General features: G+C 34.4%; 1 protein-coding gene and 1 non-coding gene across 4 annotated transcripts in view; both read left to right on the top strand.

Annotated features, from left to right (window-relative positions):
• Positions 1-21,042, top strand: part of LOC141458465 (lachesin-like) — a 381,486-nt gene extending 360,444 nt beyond the window's left edge. Inside the window, exons 10-11 of one of the 3 annotated variants that reach the window (XM_074136460.1) lie at positions 1,474-1,542; positions 20,610-21,042. In XM_074136460.1, the coding sequence (XP_073992561.1) occupies positions 1,474-1,542; positions 20,610-20,734 (194 nt within the window). In that variant the 3' untranslated portion in view covers positions 20,735-21,042. The remainder of the gene's footprint in view (positions 1-1,473; positions 1,543-20,609) is intronic. The other 2 variants (XM_074136461.1, XM_074136462.1) reach the window with 2 other exon arrangements.
• On the top strand, positions 2,622-2,740 carry LOC141459050 (5S ribosomal RNA). Its single transcript, XR_012461378.1, has one exon. It is a non-coding gene; the product is annotated as a 5S ribosomal RNA (ribosomal RNA).
• Positions 21,043-21,413: the final 371 nt, after the last annotated feature.

Genomic DNA, 21,413 nt, shown 5'->3' with positions numbered 1-21,413 from the left:
TACAAAGTTTATAAAATGGACATGAACTTGAACTCTTTTGTAACAGATACTGTATCTCTGTACAAATAAAGATGATAATAATAATAAAATAACACACTCGGAATAACAAATTTCACGAAATACAATCATTTTTACGAAACGGTACAATTTAGCATGATGTACTACCAAGTGGTACGCGAGCCAAAAAAGATTGAGAAACGCTGATCTGGAGGATACAAATTATATATATATGTAACTAATGAATTTATTTGAGGGACGAAGTACCGCCTAGGTAATCAGGATTAGTAGATTTCGCTGGGCAAGTCATGTGGCTGGCATGTACTAATAATTTGACGTAGTATCAGGATAGTAGAAGTGAATTAATACCGGCGCAAGAAAAGCTGGACACTCCAAACTAGGAGCTTAGCTCGGTGTCCAAGATTGGAAGGCCGCCGTATCTTTACCAAGAGGATGCGCATTGTGGAAGGCTCTAAGATCAAATAATGAGTTGTTACGTCGAGTAGCAACAAGAGAACAAAAGATTTTTATTCCTGTAAATTACACCTTGACAGTTATGTCCTTTATTATAATATAAATTACATAATTCTGTAGAACTATTTATGTTTTAGATTAGATGTTGTAATTAATAATTTAGTTTACATAATAAATTACTAATTGACCACTGTTTATGTAATAGATAGCATCCTTTAACATTCAAATTAGATGAGCTAGACAAGTTGTTGATGTAAATAGATAGGTGAGACATTTCTCTCTAATTCTCTAAGTGAAATTAACGTTGCTATTTATCCAGCCATAATGAAATGATTACATTCTCATTAATCTAGTTGTTTCAATTAAAGTTTCTTTAAAATTGATCTCATTTAGCTTCGCTGCTATTTTCTTTTGAATACGATCGGAGAAATATTTTCGTTTTAAAATGTGTTTATGATTTTTTTTTTAAACAGAAAATTTAATAAAAACGGAGAACAGATTTCTTTGGATCTTAAAGTTTCTATTATGGTTTCCTGATATATTTTGTTTTCTCTGGCATAAATGGTGACGTCATTAAACTGTTGAATGTGTAAGTGGTGAGCTCTTAGTTTGCTTGTGGGTTCGCTAGACCCCAATAATTGGCGACATCATCTAGCTCTGCAGGCCTGATGCTAAGTGTTAGGGTGTCCGTTATAAATGGTGTTCCAACTTTAGGTTACTGGGTTACGCACAGGTTCACCAGAAGATTCCAAAGAGATGATGTACATCTTGCGATAGTATGATCCGTTGTTGGTTGTGGTAGCAGCAAATTTGTAAGTGCACCGTAAAATGAGAATGTTTAGCTCATTGTCCATTTGTATGGCAGTTTCATAACTTTATTATAGTCGAGACCAACACTATTTCAATATTTTTGGTTAAGTTAAACATTAAATTAAAAAAAAAAAAAGAACCATTGTTCTATTGCTTAACTAGACGATATTCATGTTTCTTGTCATTTTTCAGAACGTGAGAAAATGAAACAGGAGAGGTATTCAAAACAGGAATCCGAAGAGTACCAATGGGAAGACACAGGTACTGATGTTAATGAAAAATCTTCCACGATTTGGACATTATCATTTCTTTAATTTCATTCTATTTAATAGTTTAAATGATATCGTAGAACTACGATTATATATTTTTATTTGGACTGTAATTCTCTTACTGTGAAAACGCTCTGAATTTAGTAGCTCTGCTAGTTTATTTTTTTCTTTGCGTTTCCACAAATTGTACTCGACTGTGACTTCCTAAAAACATTTGATTAAGTTGGAAGGTAATAGCTATGAATTGGGTGCATTGAGTAGATTTTATTTGTATAAGGAATCCCTAAGTTCAAAAATTAACTACTTTAAGTACGAGTTAATGGTTACCAGAAGTTAAAAAGTGAATAGAGTATTTGGCTTGTAGTTTTATGCTAGATGGCCTCAGATTTTGCTGCCAATACAGACAATCAAGACTGATTTAATCACAGTCTCTCTCTTATATGCGACATGATTACAGTGAATGCAATGCTAGTGGCCAATTAGCTAAACTAATACCGCTTTCTCCTTGACCACAGACCTCTTGACGCCCTGAATTAGGAGAAAGCGTTTTGGAAGCTGTCTCGGATAGGAAGAGTAAATGATAACCTTTCTGTCAAGAAGATATCTTTTATAAAAAAAAAACCTTCTTGATAATCGTATCAGTAATATACGTACAAATTCAGCTCGAAGTACTGTAGAGCTACTTAAACTTGTCTAGGCCTTCCCAAATATAGATTTTTGGGACTGTAACTGGTAAATTTCAGTTTCTAGTGTATTCTAGAAGAAAAAAAAAAAAAATTACCCTGGTAATTTCCATACAGTTCTGAAGGAGATAATAGTTTCTGGGAATGCCCAGGATCACTTAGGGAAGGACCCCATTCTTTGCTTGTTTCCCAGGACCGGACCTCTGAAAATGGATTTTCCTGAACAATTTTTAAAAAAATGTTACAGATTTAATTATTTAAATAATTAAGAGCCATTTTTACGACAAGAAAATAGCACTACTCTGACTAATTGATTCAATAATGTGGCACTTTTGGGACAACAATCTTGAGTGAAATCTTATTATCGGTTACACTGGTTGCGTTTAACGCTAACGGCCATACCATGTTGAATACACCGGTTCTCGTCCGATCACCGAAGTTAAGCAACATCGGGCGTGGTTAGTACCTGGATGGGTGACCGCCTGGGAACACCGCGTGCTGTTGGCACTTTTTTTTTAATTTTACCAATAGGCCATACCACGTTGAATTAACCTAAAATCAAATCTAAATTTTCTCTGAATTCACGCTGAACATTCACAGACTAGGATTAAAACCAATTTAATGTTTTAACCTTGTGATTCTTCAAACTCTTTAGATGAAATACTAATAGGTTGGCAACCAAGTAATTTCGGTTTTGAATTATGATATAAAACTCAATCTTTTTGTTACAAAAAATAATTTTTAATCAATGACATATTTTCCATTTTGTTCAATGACACATAACAAGATGGTTCTTTCTTGCAGCTTCATGATTCCGCGCTCACAGAACTTTTGGTCCTTATCAGCAATGAACTTTTCCAAATGCAATTTTAAGGTCATTTTCATCTGTAAAAGTTTTTCCGTTCAAAAAAAATTCTGTAAACTCCGAAATAAGTGATAATCAGATGGAGCCAGATCAGGGCTGTATGGAGGATGTGCCAGCACTTCCCAACCAAGCTCCAATAACTTCCCGCTAGTTGCCAAAGATGTGTGCAGCCTTGCATTATCATGGTGGAACACAATTCCTTTTCTATTTGCCAATTTTCTTTGATTGCTTCTTCAAGTTTCATAAGTTGTTGACAATAAACCTCTGAAGTGATCGTCTGATTCTTTGGAAGCGTTTCAAAATACACAACACCTTTGTAATCCCAACAAATAGACAGCATGATCTTTTTTTTTTTTGGTGTAATTCTGCTTTCGATGTGGTTGGTGCTGATTCATCTTGCTTGCACCATGATCGTTTTCGCAATATGTTACTGTAAAGGACCCATTTTTCACCACCAGTTATGATTCCTTTCAAGAAAGGGTCGGTTTCATTGCGCTTAAGATGCATATTGCAAATGTTGATTCGTTGTGTTAAGTGAATCTCTTTCAGTTCATGCGATACCCATATATCCAGCTTCTTAACGAGTCCAAGACACTTGTACGAGGGTCGTTTGAAAAGTCCGTGCAAAAATAAAAACTACTTAATTTTTGGGGGTAAACCTTTTTTATTTTTCAACATAGTCTCCTTTTAGGCTTATACCCTTCGTCCAACGCTGCTCTAGTTTGTTGATCCCTTCCGAATAATAGGATTTGTCCAAGTCTGAAAAATAGCCATTCGTTTCTGCAATCACCTCCTCGTTTGAATAAAATCTTTTTCCCGCCAGCCATTTCTTCATATTGGGGAACAAATAGTAGTCCGAGGGAGCCAAGTCTGGAGAATAGGGGGGATGTGAAACGAGTTGGAACCCTATTTCCATTAATTTTGCAACCACAACTGCTGAGGTGTGAGCTGGTGCGTTATCGTGATGGAAAAGGACTTTTTTGTGGGTCAATCGTGGGCGTTTTTCTTGCAGCTCGGTTTTCAAACGGTCCAATAACGATGAATAATATGCACCTGTAATAGTTTTACCCTTTTCCAGATAGTCGATGAGGATTATTCCTTGCGAATCCTAAAAGACAGTCGCCATAATCTTTCCGGCCGAACGGTCTTCGCCTTTTTTGGCGCAGATTCCCCCTTGGTAACCCATTGTTTAGATGGTTCTTTGGTCTCAGGAGTGTAGTGATGTATCCATGTTTCATCCACAGTGACGAAACGACGCTTAAAGTCCTGCGGATTCTTCTGGAACAGCTGCAAACCGTCCTTGCAACACTTCACACGATTTCGTTTTTGGTCAAGCGTGAGCAATCGCAGCACCCATCTTGCGGATAGCTTTGTCATGTCCAAATGTTGATGCAAAATATTATGTACCCGTTCATTCGAGATGCCCACAGCACTAACAATCTCACGCACCTTCACTCTTCTGTCATCCATCACCATATCGTGGATTTTATCAATGATTTCTGGAGTAGTAACCTCAACAGGGCGTCCAGAACGTTCAGCGTCACTTGTGCCCATATGGCCACTCCGAAAATTTTGAAACCACTTATAAACTGTTCTAATCGAAGGTGCAGACTCACCATAATGTTTATCAAGCTTCTCTTTAGTCTCCTGAGGCGTTTTGCCTTTCATAAAGTAGTGTTTAATCAACACACGAAATTCTTTTTCGTCCATTTTTTGAAAATCACTCGACTTCCTCGATTCAAACGAATGCCAAACACAAAGAAATAGACCGATCTGGCTGAAACTTGGTGTGTGTTCTTCCAAGAGATGCTACTAACTAAACATAACCTCGATACGCGCCAGTGGTGCTATCTCTCTGACTTTGCACGGACTTTTCAAACGACCCTCGTAAGTGTTTTTCAATTATTGTACGGGGATACATTAAACTTCTCTGCAATCCCTCGAACAGGTATATGACGATCAACTTCAATTCTGACTTTGATTTGGTCATCATCAACTTCCAGTAGGTCGACCAGTCTCATCTTTGAGGAAAAACATCTCCAGGACTAAATTTTTTAAACCAATTCTGGACAAGTGCGCTCTGTTAAGCAGTCAATGCCATTAACTTCGCATATCTCTTTGTGGGCTTCAGCAGCTTTTTACCCTTTGCGGAAATAAAAAAGTAAAATATGCGGAAAATGTTCGTTTCTGCACTCCGTTTGAAATGGACCAGTTCAAGTAAGGGTTTTTGGAAAAAGCAAGCCACAACTTGTCTCTAAAGTAACCTCAATATTACCTTTACAAAATATAATAAGGCAAAGTACGCCACCAACACGACTAATTAAAACAATGAAGGTCCGCTCCCTGTGAGTGAAAACCGGAATTACTTAGTTGCCAACCTATTATTATTAAACAAAGTAGGTCAACCCAAGAAATCAAAACAGGATTAGAATCCTGCCCAACAAAAAAATTATATAGCAAAATTTTTGAAATTAAAAGTGCAGCTATTTTATATTTTAGTTTTTATGGGTTCTTAACTTGTTCGATGACTGATTGAGCATTATGTTATGACATTATGTCTATTATCTGGATATGACAATATATTTCTTATTTATTTAATCAAATAATAATTAAAATGTACTTTACGTTTAAAATACTTTTACTTCAAAACCATTTTAAGGCCTAATTTTAGTTTGTTTCGTTTTTTATATCTCTTCTACAATGTCTTTGAAAATATTTTTCTCTCTGTTGAATACATCCGTCCATTTATTTTATATCTAAAAAAAAGTAAAAGGCAAAAAAAAATAATGGGCAAATATCTAAGGGCAGTTTGGGACAGTTGACTTATCTTTCTAAATGTTTGTCTACGAAAGTTGTCCAGTTGTCGGATAGAGTCCTTCACAGGTAAGGATTTAGGGATGGAGGGTAAGAGTACTTCTTGAACAAGTTAGGGGTTTCTCACTGGTATAGAGGGGAGGAACGCAGAAACCAAGTACAGTTTATCGTGAGTTATACTCAGATCCACCTGGGGCCCCACACCTATCTTTCGCTTGGTTTTTAGTTTTATTTTTTGTTTTTGTATTTCTACTCGTTTTGTTTTCAAAACCCAAATCAAATATTTAATAACAGAAGAAGGAATTTTTGTTTCTAAACAAATACAATCTGGTTTGAGTAGTTTCATTACTAAATTTACATAGTTCAAACTCTTATATACTTCCTAACTCGTTAAATATTTAAAAAAAAAAACTCCTCCGACAGATAGCTGACGCTCCTTTCTACGGTGACTAACCTCACTCTTCACAACGACCTCAACATTCCCTTCATAGACCAACTCGCCAAGACTAAATATCAATAGTTCCACACTACTCTCTCGACTAGCTCTAATCCTCTTGTACAGTCTCTCGCCTCCTCTGACATCCCTAACAATCCTACTCGCCGACTGAATCGCCAGTGGCCCCGCGACTTCCTTGCAGTCTGAAGAACTAAACGCCATTATTCTCCTAAGTCTCCTCTCTCCTCCTCGTATTCTCCTCCTCACAATCTCCTCTCTCCTATAGAGAGTGCTACCTCTGGGTAGTTTTTCTCCTCCCGCACCAGTTCATCACTCTCTCCATATTTACTTATTGTATACATGTATACAGATTGTAAATCACAAAATAAATTAAAAAAATATGTATATATATTTAATACTTTATTTTCAACTTTCCTTAACAGCATTCTGTTCTCATCCTAACATAAAGTGAGTACAAACCGCTGCAGGGACTTGACTGTCCTCTAAAACCTAACCTTCGGCACAACTCCAGGGTATGAGCTAGTAACCGCTTACACTCATTGCGCTACCTTAAGGGAATTCCCCACCACAAAGATGATCGGAGAAAACCTCCACATGATCCAATATGTCTTCTCCCAGTAATTCTTGAAAAAGTTCCCCTTCTTAAACGTTTCAATTCCTTCCCTTGAAGCTTTAAAGAAAATCCTTTCTGACCATCAGTTTGGATTTAGAGAAATGCACTAAACTGTTCAATAGTAACTTCATCGCGATGTTGCAGTCTTCTCCTTTAAAAAGCATCCCCAGGCTGATGTCAGAAATCAAAGGCATCTTACCCCATATCTACTCCCTCTCATCCTTCTATCATGCCTTAGAGCAGGGGTCCCCAAACTACGGCCCCCGGGCCATTTATCCGGCACTTCCGAAAAGGGCATCTCTTTCATTGGTGGTCAGAGAGAGCAGCTCTATAAGTGGCGGTGCCGAAAAGCGCTGCGTCGCTCATGTACAGTACTACTTTCGGGTGACGCGGGAAGCACTGCTTCGAAAAATAACAGCAGAAGAAAGGCAAAGCACTATAACTAAACCGGACATTGGACCATCTCATTAGCCAAAAGCAGGTCCATAATTCCCACCAGAAATACTGGGCAGTTTGTTGATTTAAATTTACTTGTTCTTTATTTGAAATATTCTATTTGTTCCCGTTTTGTTTGTTTGTTTTACTTTAAAATAGTTTGTTTTATAGTCCAGCTCTCCAACGGACGTAAAGCCAACCTGAAAAAATAGGCATTTACTTTACTTTCTTTTTACACTGCTGATCTTCCTTCTTACAGAGCAGTAACTTCGACCATTGTTGATGTCACTGCTATCTTCTCTTCTCATCCTGAACCTACCTGGATACCTGGATTCAAAAGCGAGTATCCGAGTTCGAATCCAGCTGCTGTCCCTTAGCTGTTTTCTTCCTAGGAACTTCTTACAGCTCATTGTTTGGGAGTGGACAGTGTTGTATCGAGATATGCTACCCGGTGGCCGGCAGTGAACTTGAAATATGATCAGTTTGTGAATTCATCAGAAATATCAGTTTTTTTAGATCCCTTGGACAAAGAAAAGTTGTGCGTAGACCATCTTGTGTTTGTAAGAGCAATAAAATAAAGCACATTTTACATTTTTTTCACGGCATTCCACTTCTAATTTGTAAAAAGAATATTTACAGAATAGTAATTGATTCAATGTAAACAAAAGAATAATATTTACATAATCGACAGCTGATATCAGTAATTAAACTTAATTAATCGAAACCCTGACTGCCCAGTGAATAATGATGATTCTTCATTTACTTAAAGCATCATCACTAATTGTTATATATTCATCTTTTCGTGTCTATTGATTTTGTTAAAAATAAAATCCACACGAGAGGCAATTATCCTAAAACTCCTAAAATTTGCATTATTCTTCTTTTATATAATAAAATGTTTGCAGAAGCTCATAAATACATTTAGAATTAGAAACAAATTTATTCAAATCTCTCACACTCTCTCTCTCTCTCTCTCTCTCTCTCTCTCTCTCTCTCTGTTCTTCTTAATCCTAGTCGCACCCAGAATATAATCCAGTAATTATCTAATCGGCTCGATAATACAAAGAGATAACCAATAATGTGCTCAATAACCCTCCTGATTTATAGAAAGTAATTTGGTATTTATAAGAATCGATTAGTTTAACATTAAATATTATAATCTTGAAATTTTCTCGATTCATTAATTTATAACCTGTCTGACCCTTTTTAACACTGCATTGCCAATGCTCGAACTTTAGTCAGTTATTGCCAATGTAGAGTCATACTGACTCCATAATATATTTTTATCTTTTTTTATATTGATTTCAATTTTAATAATAAAATTTGCATTAAAGGATGAGAAAGAATAGGAATTAAAAACGAAAAAACAAATTTTGCCTACAAATCGGGTTTAAAATTTCACGCAGAAGGAATTATCTTCAACTTAGGATCGCAGTAATTTCAGTATTTGCTAGAATCCTGATTGACTGCCTTCTGATCAGGGACTTTTTCATTTTTTTAATTACATTCGCTATTTTTTTCACTATTACTTTGCGCTGTTGACACGGATTGGGAATTACCTGATTCGCTTCAAGTTTTGCTGCATTTCGGACAGAAAATCATTCTAGAAAGAGGCTTTTTTTTGTGCCTTGATACTTTCTATGAAAATTATGTAAACTTATCAAATAAGCATTTAGGGAATCATCTGGAGTTAAGTTAATAACAGAAAATCTACTTATATTGCCAATCAGGAGTCGAAATGACTCCGATATATTTAAGTGTAACGCCAATCTGGAGTCAAAATGACTCTTATGATTCAAGTAAACTAATCTACAAAAAGAAACTAAGAATTCCACGGTCTTCAGCTCGTGACTATCGAATGGTGAGAGAGTGGAGATAGCGTATCTAAGATAGCTATGAGATTGGGGAAACATAGTCCATCCATATTTTTTTGGAGTTAAATTGACTTCGGATTGGCAATGCAGCGTTAGATCAGTTTAATATTTTTTCTTTTAATTTTGTAAAGTTTTATTATTATTGATTAAGTGTTTTTGTGAACAGCGTAGAAATAATAAATTAATGTTAGCGTTTTGCAAGGCGTTATAAATTACTGTCAGCTTACACGTGCACTCAGTCGAAAATATTCAATCCTCTTTGACAGTTACGAGGTTATTGTTTTGGTAGATTCTGTGGAGAATACTTTGTCTCTAGTCACGCACAAGTACGCTTTCAAATTCTTATCTTTTTTATCCTGTTGTTTGTTTTGTCAGGATTAGGGATTCTTATAAGAGACTCCTCCTGAGTAAAGGAAGAGTTTTTTCCTCCTCCGAAGAGCCGTACTGGCAGCCATAGAAGCTCTTTACACTGTCATATCACGTACAGGACTGTTTTTCCTCTTCTGTCTGATAAAACTTACACAGATTACCTGTTGCGATGCTTAAGAATGCTAGAATGAAAAAGTGGATAATCGAAATTTTAGTGGACCCAGAAGAAACAATTACTTTAACGAAGTGCATTTAAAGTATTAAGTTGTAGTGTTATAAGTTGGTGAAGGATTAAAATGCTTGGGGAGCTTTTTTTGAAAGATTTTGGATTGGATGAAGTGGGTTTTTTTGGGGAGGACTGCTGCGCTTGTTAAGTCCCTCAAATTGAGTTCATTTGTCCGAATATTTGGATGATTTTTTTTTTTTTTTAATGAATCAGTACGTGGTCATTCAGTGACTGTTAGTGAAGTTCATTTTGTCTTAAGAGGTAGACTGGATCTAATGTTCAGCTGTTGCCTCGTATGGTTGGCCTCTTCAGCCTCGTGACTGTTTTCTCCAAATAAGTCATAGGTGGCAACAACCGTGATGGGAATTTTGTTATTATAAAAAAGAGAGTTAGTGATAAAGGGGTTTTCTGGAAGATTTGAAGATAAAAGAGGTTCTATGAGAGGGTTTTGATGTGCGAAAAAACGAGAATGAAATTCCTTGTATATCTTGATATGATAGATTCTTCATTGAAAGTTACTTTTAGATCAGAAGTAATGGTTGTAATAACAGCGCAGAAGTTTCTGTTGTAGTGTTGGAAGTCCGCTAGATGTTGGTATGCTTGTCTGATTTCCACAATTCCGAGTCCGTAAGCCCAAAATAGGTCTCAGTAGCATGTTGTATGTAAGCACTTTGTTGTTTAGCGTCAATACTGATCGTCTATCAAGCAATTTTTACCAATAGATTCTAGCGTTTTTGAGTTCTTGCCATCTGAGGAATGTTTTTTTTTTTACTTTTTTTTGGCATTGGCTTCCGCCATACAGCCAGCATCGTCTAGGTGCTTATCACTAGAATATCACTCACTCTCCATTCTTACTTATAAATACATTCGCTTCACTCATTCATCCCTCTACTATATACAACTATTTACAGACAAACTTACAACTAATGGATGGATCAGTACTCTATGTTCCTGCTATCCTTATAGCTTAACCGAAATTAAAATCACGTACTCCTTCTGTAATCATTTCCTTGCATTCATTCTATAACTTTTAAATACATTCAAATTTTATTGCTAGTTCAGCTGTAGACTTAAGCACATAGATTGTCTTCATAGCGAAATGGTGCGTCTAAATACCTGTATATGTCGTCAAACATTCGTTTCCTTTCTACTACATAACGTGGACATATCATTATTATATGTTTGAAATCCTCCTCCTCATTGCAATCTACGCAAAGAGGAGAGGACCTTTTGTTGATCCTGTGTAGATACGATCCGCACACCGCGTGGTTCGCTCTCAGCCTGCTTATTGTCGTAACAACCCATTTATTAGTGACAGTTCCCCTTAAACCATGGTTGTCTAGGTATGAGGAGTGTTAGTGGGTTTCATGTCAAACGTTGTGTAGTACTAGTACAAGAAAGTGCAGTCCGGTTGTTTTAATATCCGGAACGTAATAAAATCCATTCCATAATAGTTGTAATTCCGTATAAGATAGTTTTTACCTCTGAGGCTCTCCATAATGTTCCTTTTTAATGAAATAAAATAAATATGGCACCAAAAAAATAAAATGGTGAATTAAAAATGGCAAATGAAATATGCAAAATAACAAAAAAATCAAATTGAATTAGGTTTCATTTTTAAGCCACATGACCATTGACTTTGATATATGAACGAAATGAAATCAATGATAACTTATCAGATATTCATTAGCTTCCAAAAAATATTCTTCACTTCATCCTTTATTCTTTCCATGAGGTGCAGCAATGAAAAAAAAGGGTTACAGGGTGACGTAGGGCGGATGAGAAAGGGCAGTTTTTATTGCAGGACAAGGGATGAGCAAGTTTGGATAGCATATTTTTTTAGGATTAACTAAAAGAAAGAAAAATGATTTTAAACTTTACTACAAAGTGGTACAAAATGTAACACATCATATTTAGTTACCTTGTTGGCGAAGTGAATTGGGTACCTTAATTTAGAGCACTTCCAACCATTCCTTATTAGGGTATTTAGAAACTGAACTATACTAGGGTAGACGGTAGGTGGTTCTCCTCAAAGTAACTGCTGCTGCTGCTGCAAGAGGGCCAACTATCGTCAGTTTGAAAACTTTAACTAGACAGAGTGGCTTGGTGAACACAGGGTAAGTTAACCAAAGTTTAATCTTACCTCTCTCAAATCTATTACTTATTATAAAGTTAAAAACAAGGGTTTCCCTGTTATTTTCATTATCACGATTACGCCATTACCAAAAATAGAAATAACATTTAATTAAACCTTTTGTTTTGTTTAATTTATTTGAGAAAGTGTTGATCTTATTTCAGGGTCTTGTCTTAATTACTAAAAAAAGAAGTATTGTAGGTTTTTATATCAGGGTTCAAATCAACTTTTCTTTTTTTAATTCACTAATTTCAGCCACGTTTATACTGATTAAATAAGGCCTTTAATTCAGCAGAAGAAGGGAAGCTCATTTTGAAATGTATCATTAAAGAAAGTTAGGCGCCACGGTAGCCGAGAGGTTAGAGGCGAGTACCTCTAAAGCTAATACGAGATCTGTAAATTAAGTAATGAGACTGATTTTTTAAAAAAAATTTATTCAAAAAGTACAGTGCTTTTAGAAGAACGTAGAACGGTCAATTCTGAATGGTACACAACCATTTGTTTGCCGGAAGTCTTCGATGAAATAAGGAAAACAAACAAGCGCCGTCTGATCATTCTTCATCAAGACAATGCCAGCTGTCACACATCTCGTCTGCAACTGATTAACTGTAACTGTGAGTTTTCTGTAACTCAACCAACCTGCAAAGCCACGCCCTGAAGAAGGCAATATATTTGTGGAAACGTTGGCAAAAAAAAGACGAGTTGTTGTTTTTATTTGAACCGATTCCTCGCTAAGGAGGATATATATTCCTGGCACCACCCAACCAAGTTCTCCGGAGAACTATCTTAACAGGAGGGTCATTCCATGTCAAATCAACACGGGGTCTGAACCTCACCATCTCGGATTTTCTTGAAATTTGGCACATGTGTTGTATTGGTATAGACTTGGAAAAATATGAAATTTTACTGTGATATGTCAAATTGTTTATGAGTTACAGGGCTGTAAAATTGCCAAAAATGGGCTGAAAAACAGGGAACCCCGTGTTTTTGAATTACTGTAGAAGCTTTCCTGATTGAGCTACAGACTTGGGATTGGTGTCATTTTATAGCATATATAATGCCCTTTCCTGTGATATGCAACACCATATGGGTTAGGATAAATAAAGTTTGTTAAATTTTAATTTAAAATTTAAATTTTAAATTTTTTAAAAAGTACATATTTTAAAATTTTAAAATTAATTCCATGAAAAGCTAGTAGTGTTATGAATCACTGGGCAAAATATTAATTTGGGACGACAATGGCTTCGTTGTTAAAAAAATTTAAAACTAAAGCTCCAATCCGATTAATTCAACTCTGAATTCATGTTAATACAATAATGCTAATAATAATTCCACTAATAAGTCCAAAGTAAAACATACTGTTAAGTAATAGGATCTCTTTATTATTTTAAGCTTGAAAAGGCTTCATTTGTTCGACATGCATCACTTTCTAGTAGGACATATGTAAGTTCTTCCAGTCAGAGTCACAGGATCAATTTTTATCAAAACATCCACTACTGAGACCCAAAGAATATCGGCATTTCTTGGATGCGAGATGATTTAGAGGGTCCAGCTGGATGAAGAAAAGTTACTTTTACTTCATCAAGTTCTTCATTTTTCTCTAAAACATATCCAAGCCACCAGTTTCTTTATAGACTACACTGATATAACCTGATATGTCGACTAATTTTAGTTTAACAGGGAATTTTGAAACTTTCATTTCGCAATCTTCTGAGTTCATAGAAAAGTTTTTAACCAATATTTTGGATTTACTTCTGGGAATGAAAGCATGGTATTGCTGTGTTCCTTTACTAGCCAATGCTTGAGCAAACCGATTTTTTAAAAAACAGTCAGATTCAACATAGTCTTCCTGGGTTGAATATGCAAAGTCTATGTTGGTGATGTTTTCTACTGCCCACTCAAAAAGTTGTAGTGAAGTTTGGATTTGATTTCCATAGGGTCATTGCAAACTGGCACGAGCTGCCAGTCTCTTTACCGAACCTTCTACGCCATCACAAGGCCCTTTGCCGACTTAAACCAACTTAAAGAGGCTGTTATCTCAGCCAAAGAAGACTGTTCTTGAACAAAGATATTGAATTGAATTATTTTTGTATAATTTGATTAACTGCATAATTTCATTAAAATAATATATTATAATTAATATGATTAATTACTGTAATCATAATTATTAATTCTAAAAATGATTTCAAAATCAATATTTTAAATCTTAATAATTATTAATTGTGATTCATTGATTCATTATTACTATTTTCAATTTATTTATCACTTTAATTTTATTAAAATATATTATCCATGAAAAGGAGCTTTAGTCTTAATTTTTTTTAACAATGAAGCCATTGTCGTCCCAAATTAATATTTTGCCCAGTGATTCATAACACTACTAGCTTTTCATGGAATTAATTTTAAAATTTTAAAATATGTACTTTTTAAAAAATTTAAAATTTAAATTTTAAATTAAAATTTAACAAACTTTATTTATCCTAACCCATATGGTGTCGCATATCACAGGAAAGGGCATTATATATGCTATAAAATGACACCAATCCCAAGTCTGTAGCTCAATTAGGAAAGCTTCTACAGTAATTCAAAAACACGGGGTTCCCTGTTTTTCAGCCCATTTTTGGCAACTTTACAGCCCTGTAACTCATAAACCAGTTGACATATCACAGTAAAATTTCATACTTTTCCAAGTCTATACCAATACTACACATGTGCCAAATTTCAAGAAAATCCGAGATGGTGAGGTCAAAAATGGTCTTTTTTTGTGTTGATTTGACATGGAATGACCCAGGAGTAAGAGCCGTCCGGACATTACCTTATTGCTCATTTAATCTAGTTTTAACCTCTCATTAACACTTATAGCTTGAGTTATTTTTAATTCTAACTGGCATTCAAAAATTGGGTTAAACAGTGTTGCTTAGAGATGTCTTCTATTTTATAAAGCTTTACAGAAATTCTGGCAATACACGTAGCACTCTTCTCTTTCAAACGATACACTTTGGGCGTATCAATTCAAAGTTAGTTAATTTGATTCAACGCTAATTTCTGTGTGGTGGTTCGAGGTGAGTCTTTCTAAGAATATCAGACAAAACTTCACATCTCTTTTATATAAAAGATGTAATTTAAGCGCAAAAGCTCAAGTATACTGAATATGAAGCAGTAGCAGTACCAAGTTTTGACAGTGTACACACAATAACTTCTCTTAATTTTTGTCGCTCAGTACTTATTCTGGCTATCTCTTTATTCTATTGATTACCTAACTTAGATGATGAATTGATTTTTGGGAGGTCTTTTTTTTTGTGAACACAGCGTTCACCATCCTCTCCTTCTAATGGGGTTGGTTAGAGATGGTTCTACGGCTGCAGAAGGGTTCCATAATTCTTGCTAGTAGAGGAGTGAAATGGCCCTTTTGGGACCACTGTTTTCAAGCTGTTCCAAGGTACTTCAGCCTCTATTAACCCCTAGCCCTTACTAACCTGCTACATCATGGGCCTTTATCAGGGGCTTTCTTCATTCTGCATTGTTGGAAGATCAATATTTAAAAGTGTCTTACCCATTAAATTCACTATTTGTTAAGTTTTTTTAATTATAAAAAGTTTGGAGCAAATTCTTGATACACTCATAGTGCTATTGACGTAATGAAAGTTTATTTTACGTAATTCAAACTTTATTAGAAAGAATTCAGTAAAACACCAACAGAAATTTATTCTAGTAAAGTAGCTTCTCTAGGCCACAGAAAGTTGTTTAATTAGTGCTTATTATACCAAATTCTTAATAGTATTTCACAGATAATAAGGCCACCCTTTAACACTTAAATGACACTTCCTAAACGTGAAAAAAGCAGTTTTCGAAGGCAAAAAAAAATCTAATGAATGTTATAGGTCAGGGATGGCGAACCTTTTTGAGACGTGGGTCAAATTTTGTTCATTTTTTTTAGTACTAGCTCTTGGGTCACTAATGCCCATTTGCACAAGAGTTAAGTTTAAAAATTTGAAACTGAATATTTTCAAAACTAAACATCTTTAAAATTCAGTTAGCTTAAAGGGTAAAACGAAACGAAACAAGTGCTATGGAAGTCTCTTTTTTACAAAACATAACTGAACAAAACCAGAACAAAAGTGTGTTTTATCTGAAGAAAAATCTAAATATGGTTATGCATTGGGTTGTCGATTTTCATAACAAACAAATTATGAGTAAAATTATACATTTTATTTGATATTTTGTAAACACTTTTGCTTTATTTCAAATACTACAAAAGCATTTGTCGTCATTTGCGTTTTAGAACTGTAATGATCAAACTAAAGGTTATAGATAGCATTTAAATTGCTTTTGTGTCAATGCGTGATTGAAAAAAAAAATACAGATAGAATATAAATTATCCAAAACAATTAGAAAATCTAAATCAACCCGCGTAAATCCAACAGCTAGCCCTTAGATTTTCTCTTCCTAGGAGCTTCTTACAGCTCACTGTCCGGTGATGGACAGTGTTGTCTGTAACGAGAGAACACTGTCCGGAGGCCGGCAGTGCACTGGAAAAAGCTCCGGGCGCTAATAACCTCAGCTGTTGATGCGCCCAAAAAAAAAAAAAAACCGCGTAAACAAACAAATTGTTGCCTAGCAATTGTGGGTCAGTGAAAAAGCTTGCGCGGGTCATAGGTTCGTCATCAACCATGTTTATAGGTCTACCGGTATCCAAATAAACCTTAAGAAAAATCTGGAAAAATGTATTCATTTAAGTGGAATTCAGTTTTATTGTATCAAATATGTCCTGCCCAAATTTGAAAATCACGATCGCCAATTCCTTCTATTATGACAAAGTGGAAAGATGTAATTTGTTTGTTTACAAAAATATGTTGTGAATTTCAGTTACAATATTTCATTCTTTCTAAAGTTGCCTAATTATTTTCCCCATTTTTCTTTACCGAAATATTGCGTATACTTATTCATATTTATTTTGAGAAAACAAGTGTTTAGCCAAGGTGCCATTGTGAATTTAAAGAATACTTAAAAATAAACTACAAATCGAGAGAAATTTGGTTAAAATTATTTTCCTTAAATTTTAAATAAATTCAGTAGAAACTGATTTTTAAACTTAAGAGCGAATTGTACCGGACAGTGAGCTGTAAGAAGCTCCTAGGAAGAGAAAATCTAAGGCTGGAAACATAGTGGAGCGGCGAGCAAAGCGGCGATGATGGCGAAGAGCAAAGCGGCGAAATCAAACACAAGTAAACATATGGGACCGCGCATAGTGGCGAGCAAAGCAAAGATAGAGCAACGCTATCTATAGAGAGTAGAGCAAAGCGTTATGACATGTTTGATTTCTTCGTTCTCATCGCGCTCAATTTGTAAAGGTTATTTTTCAAAGGTTATGGATATTGTTACATTTATTGGTTTAGTTTGTTTAAAGAAACCTCTGTGGAACCATAATATTTGCGAAGCTACAATAGTTTTTAACAATTAATAATTAATAGTTAAATCTAATTAACAATTAGTAGTTAATGGAGAATTCAGGTAATTTTTGCTACATTTAATTTGGTTTTCAATCCCTTAATGCTAACTTTCATCTAAATACTAGGCAAAATTAAATTACATTTTCACGACCTACTACTTCTGATCAGAACGAATTCTCCAATCCTTCTTCTGTAGCGTCGTACTAATCCAGTTTTTCAGATGAACAACATTAATTTACGACAAATCATGGAGTAGTGATTTAATAAAATTATTGTGTTTTTTTAATTGACTAATTTCTTTTTATCTGCATATATTTCTATTTTGTTTTTATTTATTCTTTTCTAACCTTAAAGGGACTGCTAGGATTAATGGGGTTACACAGATTTGTATTTAGTTAATTTTTCTATATTGTGCCTAACTCATGTTAAGGCTGGAAACAGAGTGGAGCGGCGAGCAAAGCGGCGATGATAGCGAAGGGCAAAGTGGCGAAATCAAACACAAGTAAACATATGGGACCGCGCATAGTGGCGAGCATAGAACATCTAAGTTGTATTACTCAAAAACAATAAAATTTGATTTTGATTATTGGGGTTACACTCTACACTGGGCTAGTATGCAATCAAATGTTGATATAGACATTCGAAAATACGCATGAAACTTGCCAGGATGCTCCCGAAGTTGTTGGTACAAGTGATGAAATTCACCAAGTTCATTTCTAAACTTATTTATGTCATGTGCACTGCAGCTCCTACTACTAAGCTGCTGCAAATACCAAAGTTTCAAGGAAGAATTTTCATATAAAAATAGTTCCTCCATCTTGTTTTGTCAAAAGGAGAACGCGACTAAAATCGTTACTATGTGCATGCGAATCTTTGCTCGCTGCTCGTCGCTCTCTTTGATTTGAAGCAGCTATCATCGCCGCTTTGCTCGCCGCTCCACTATGTTTCCAGCCTAAGGGTTAGCAGCTGGATTCGAACCCGGGACCTCCGCGTGGGAATCGAGTACGCTAACCACATAGCTAATCCCTCCCCTGATTATTATTATTATTATTATTATTATTATTATTATTTTTCTAATCTTGAGATACATATGCTCTAACTAAGTAACCACGTTAGAACATTCCTAAAGTACAGCCAAATTTAGTATATCAAATACCTATAATGAAAGGTAACAGCTAAGTGCGATTTTAAAAAGTAATTTTTTTTTTCATTATTATTTTTACTAAAAAATCAAAGGAAATTTAATGTTGGTAATCCTTTTTCATACCGTCATTACTAACGGTAGATAGTTGGAGATTATCAGTGATAATCTTTACAATCTGACTATGGATCACATGGGAATATATGAATCTATAAAATCTATTGAGAAAAAAAATTCACTCTAAAATAATTTAAAAAAAATTAAAAAATAATCCACTCTCCCAACCGTACCCTGAGGAATAGACTTAAATTAAAATTTATCTCTCTTTTTATTCTTTTGTTAATACCTTCTTTTATATCAGGTAGGGAACAAATGAGCTTATAGAGAGGAAGGTTGAAAATGGCATCGTCAACTCAAAGTAAAATCAATACGAGAGGAAGATATTTTAAAATTAATTATGTAAAGTGTGTTTGACATGGCAGCGAGGATAGAAAAATAAAATAATAATTAAAAAAAAAAGAAAAAACAGGATTAATATTTATCCTGGGTAAAGAGAAAATTTACCGAGAAAAAAGAAAATCCTCATTTTCTTGGAAGTTTTAAAATAATTATGTATTTTTTTTTTCTTCTTTTCTTTAATGTTTCACGAACAGGGTTAGAGATTAAAGTGCTGTAAATAATTGTATACAGGTTTGCACGAAGTTGCTACGATAGCCGAGCGGTTAAAGGCGAGGTTCTTAAAAAGCTAAGATATGTATTGTAGGTTCGATTCCCGTTCTAGACCTTGCATTTTTTTATCTAATGGTTAATTAAGAGAAATTTATAGTAAGAGTACGTTTGCTAGTTGTCACTGCCTACGTCACTAGTTTTGTAGTTGGATGTTAAGCCGGCCTGCAAAAAAATAGGCACGAGGAGCCGCCTGGTGAGAAGTGGGTGAATGCACCACACGCTCGCGGCTTCATAGAATGGAAATGAATCTAGAAGAAAACCCAAGGCTAGAACCCTTAATTGTAGAATATGTGACAAGGCCTACTTTTGCTAATGAATCAAAATTAACTTACTTATAGTTTACTGACAAAAGGCAGTTCACATCTCCCGATGATTTCGAAGACTCCTGTACCCTAGATCTGAGCTATTTTTTGGATTGTTCTTCTTTCTAATTTTGGCTTTTTTGGAGGCTTAAATCCTAGCTTCTATAAAATTGCTTTGTAGTTTTCTCCCAATTTGAGAACAAGATTACGCCGACCAATAAGTTTTAAGTGATTCATTCTTTAAATTGCTAAAATTATTTTTCTGAAATATCTCTTTTAATCTTATCTTCAAGTTTTGGGTTTCTATTTTCGTAATATTACGAAATAATTAACAGGTTTTCTATTTAAATGGTTCTATCTAAAGAAAACAAATAATGCCAAGGAAGAATGGAAAATCCATCGCAATTTTCTAAACTTACTTTACCAAAATCTGAGTTTCTTTTTTATTTTTACACATTAATTCAGAATTTTTCTTGACAAAATGATGTACTATTTGTGGGTTTAGGTAACATACATTACATGTTGTAATTAATTTTGAATAAAATAAGGAAATATTTAATATTTCAAGATCAGCTTAATGTTTTACAAACTAAAGGTAGAATCCCAAGTTAAACGCAATCAATCAGTTTCCAAATTTTTTAATGTCATGACTGCAATCAGAATTAACTGTAGAGACTGTACTTGATTTACATGATGTATTTAATTACTGTAATCATTTGTCGTATAAAATCTTAAATTTTGAATGATTTGTTTACAAATGCTACCTCAACAATGTTTCAATCAAAAATTTAGCTTTCTGTTAGATTTTAATAATCTTAGCACCGCTTGATTGATTTGTGTTCCCCCCCCCCCTGAAGGTAATCAAAAATTTGTGAACACAATAGTTTTGATTGAAACACAATAGTTTTTTGGCTACAATTTTTTTTTTTTTTTTGTTAATAAAAAAAAATAAAATTTTCTGTTATAGAATTTGCAGAAGATACAGAATCTCTGCCCACCATGATAATTGAAGAAAGCTCACCAAATAGAAGCTACAGTACATATAGATCTAATTTTAATGTTATGATTTTAATTATTATTATATCTAGTTGATTGTGTGTTCAAAATTGTATCTAGCTCTTCCGCGCTTGCGCCCTGCCTCTATAAACAAATCAAATTATAAAAAGAAAAAAAAATGTAATTTATTAATATAATTGAATCATTGTAAATATTGTACGTTACGATACGAAAATATGTAAATATATAAATACAAAATTAATAAAATTCTATAAATACATATTTAATATATATAGAATTTTAAAAATATATATACTGAAAGAAATGTGCGCTTTTAAAGCCTGTATAATTGTTGTATAATTATATAACTGTAATGAATAAAGGTAATTTACTTCATACGAATCACTTATTTTACCTTAATTTGTTTCTCAAAAAGTAATTATTTATCTTTTAACTTTGAACCTATCGATTTTAAAGCTAGGAACTGGCAACAATATTCGATTTTTCCCCTCAATTAATTTTTCAATATGAAATTCGAAGTTACAAGTCCAAACCTTCTGACAGGAATAATTAATATGTTTCACCTGTCTGATCTAAAATCAGTCCAACATTTAAATTTTAATGAATTAATAAAACCATTATCTAAATCAGGGGTCGACAACGTGCGGCCCTTTTAACATTTTCCTGCGGCCCGCGGCACAAAACGGTAAATAATATAATATTTCAAATATGATGTTAATAAAGTTTGGTAATTTTCGCTAGTAGACAATTATTG

Source organism: Rhodnius prolixus, unplaced genomic scaffold (genome assembly GCF_049639745.1).
Source record: "Rhodnius prolixus isolate KJV_2025 unplaced genomic scaffold, Rpr scaffold_5, whole genome shotgun sequence".
Taxonomy (NCBI): domain Eukaryota; kingdom Metazoa; phylum Arthropoda; class Insecta; order Hemiptera; family Reduviidae; genus Rhodnius; species Rhodnius prolixus.
Note: the sequence above shows the minus strand (reverse complement) of the source record. Positions and strands in the feature narration are given on the sequence as shown.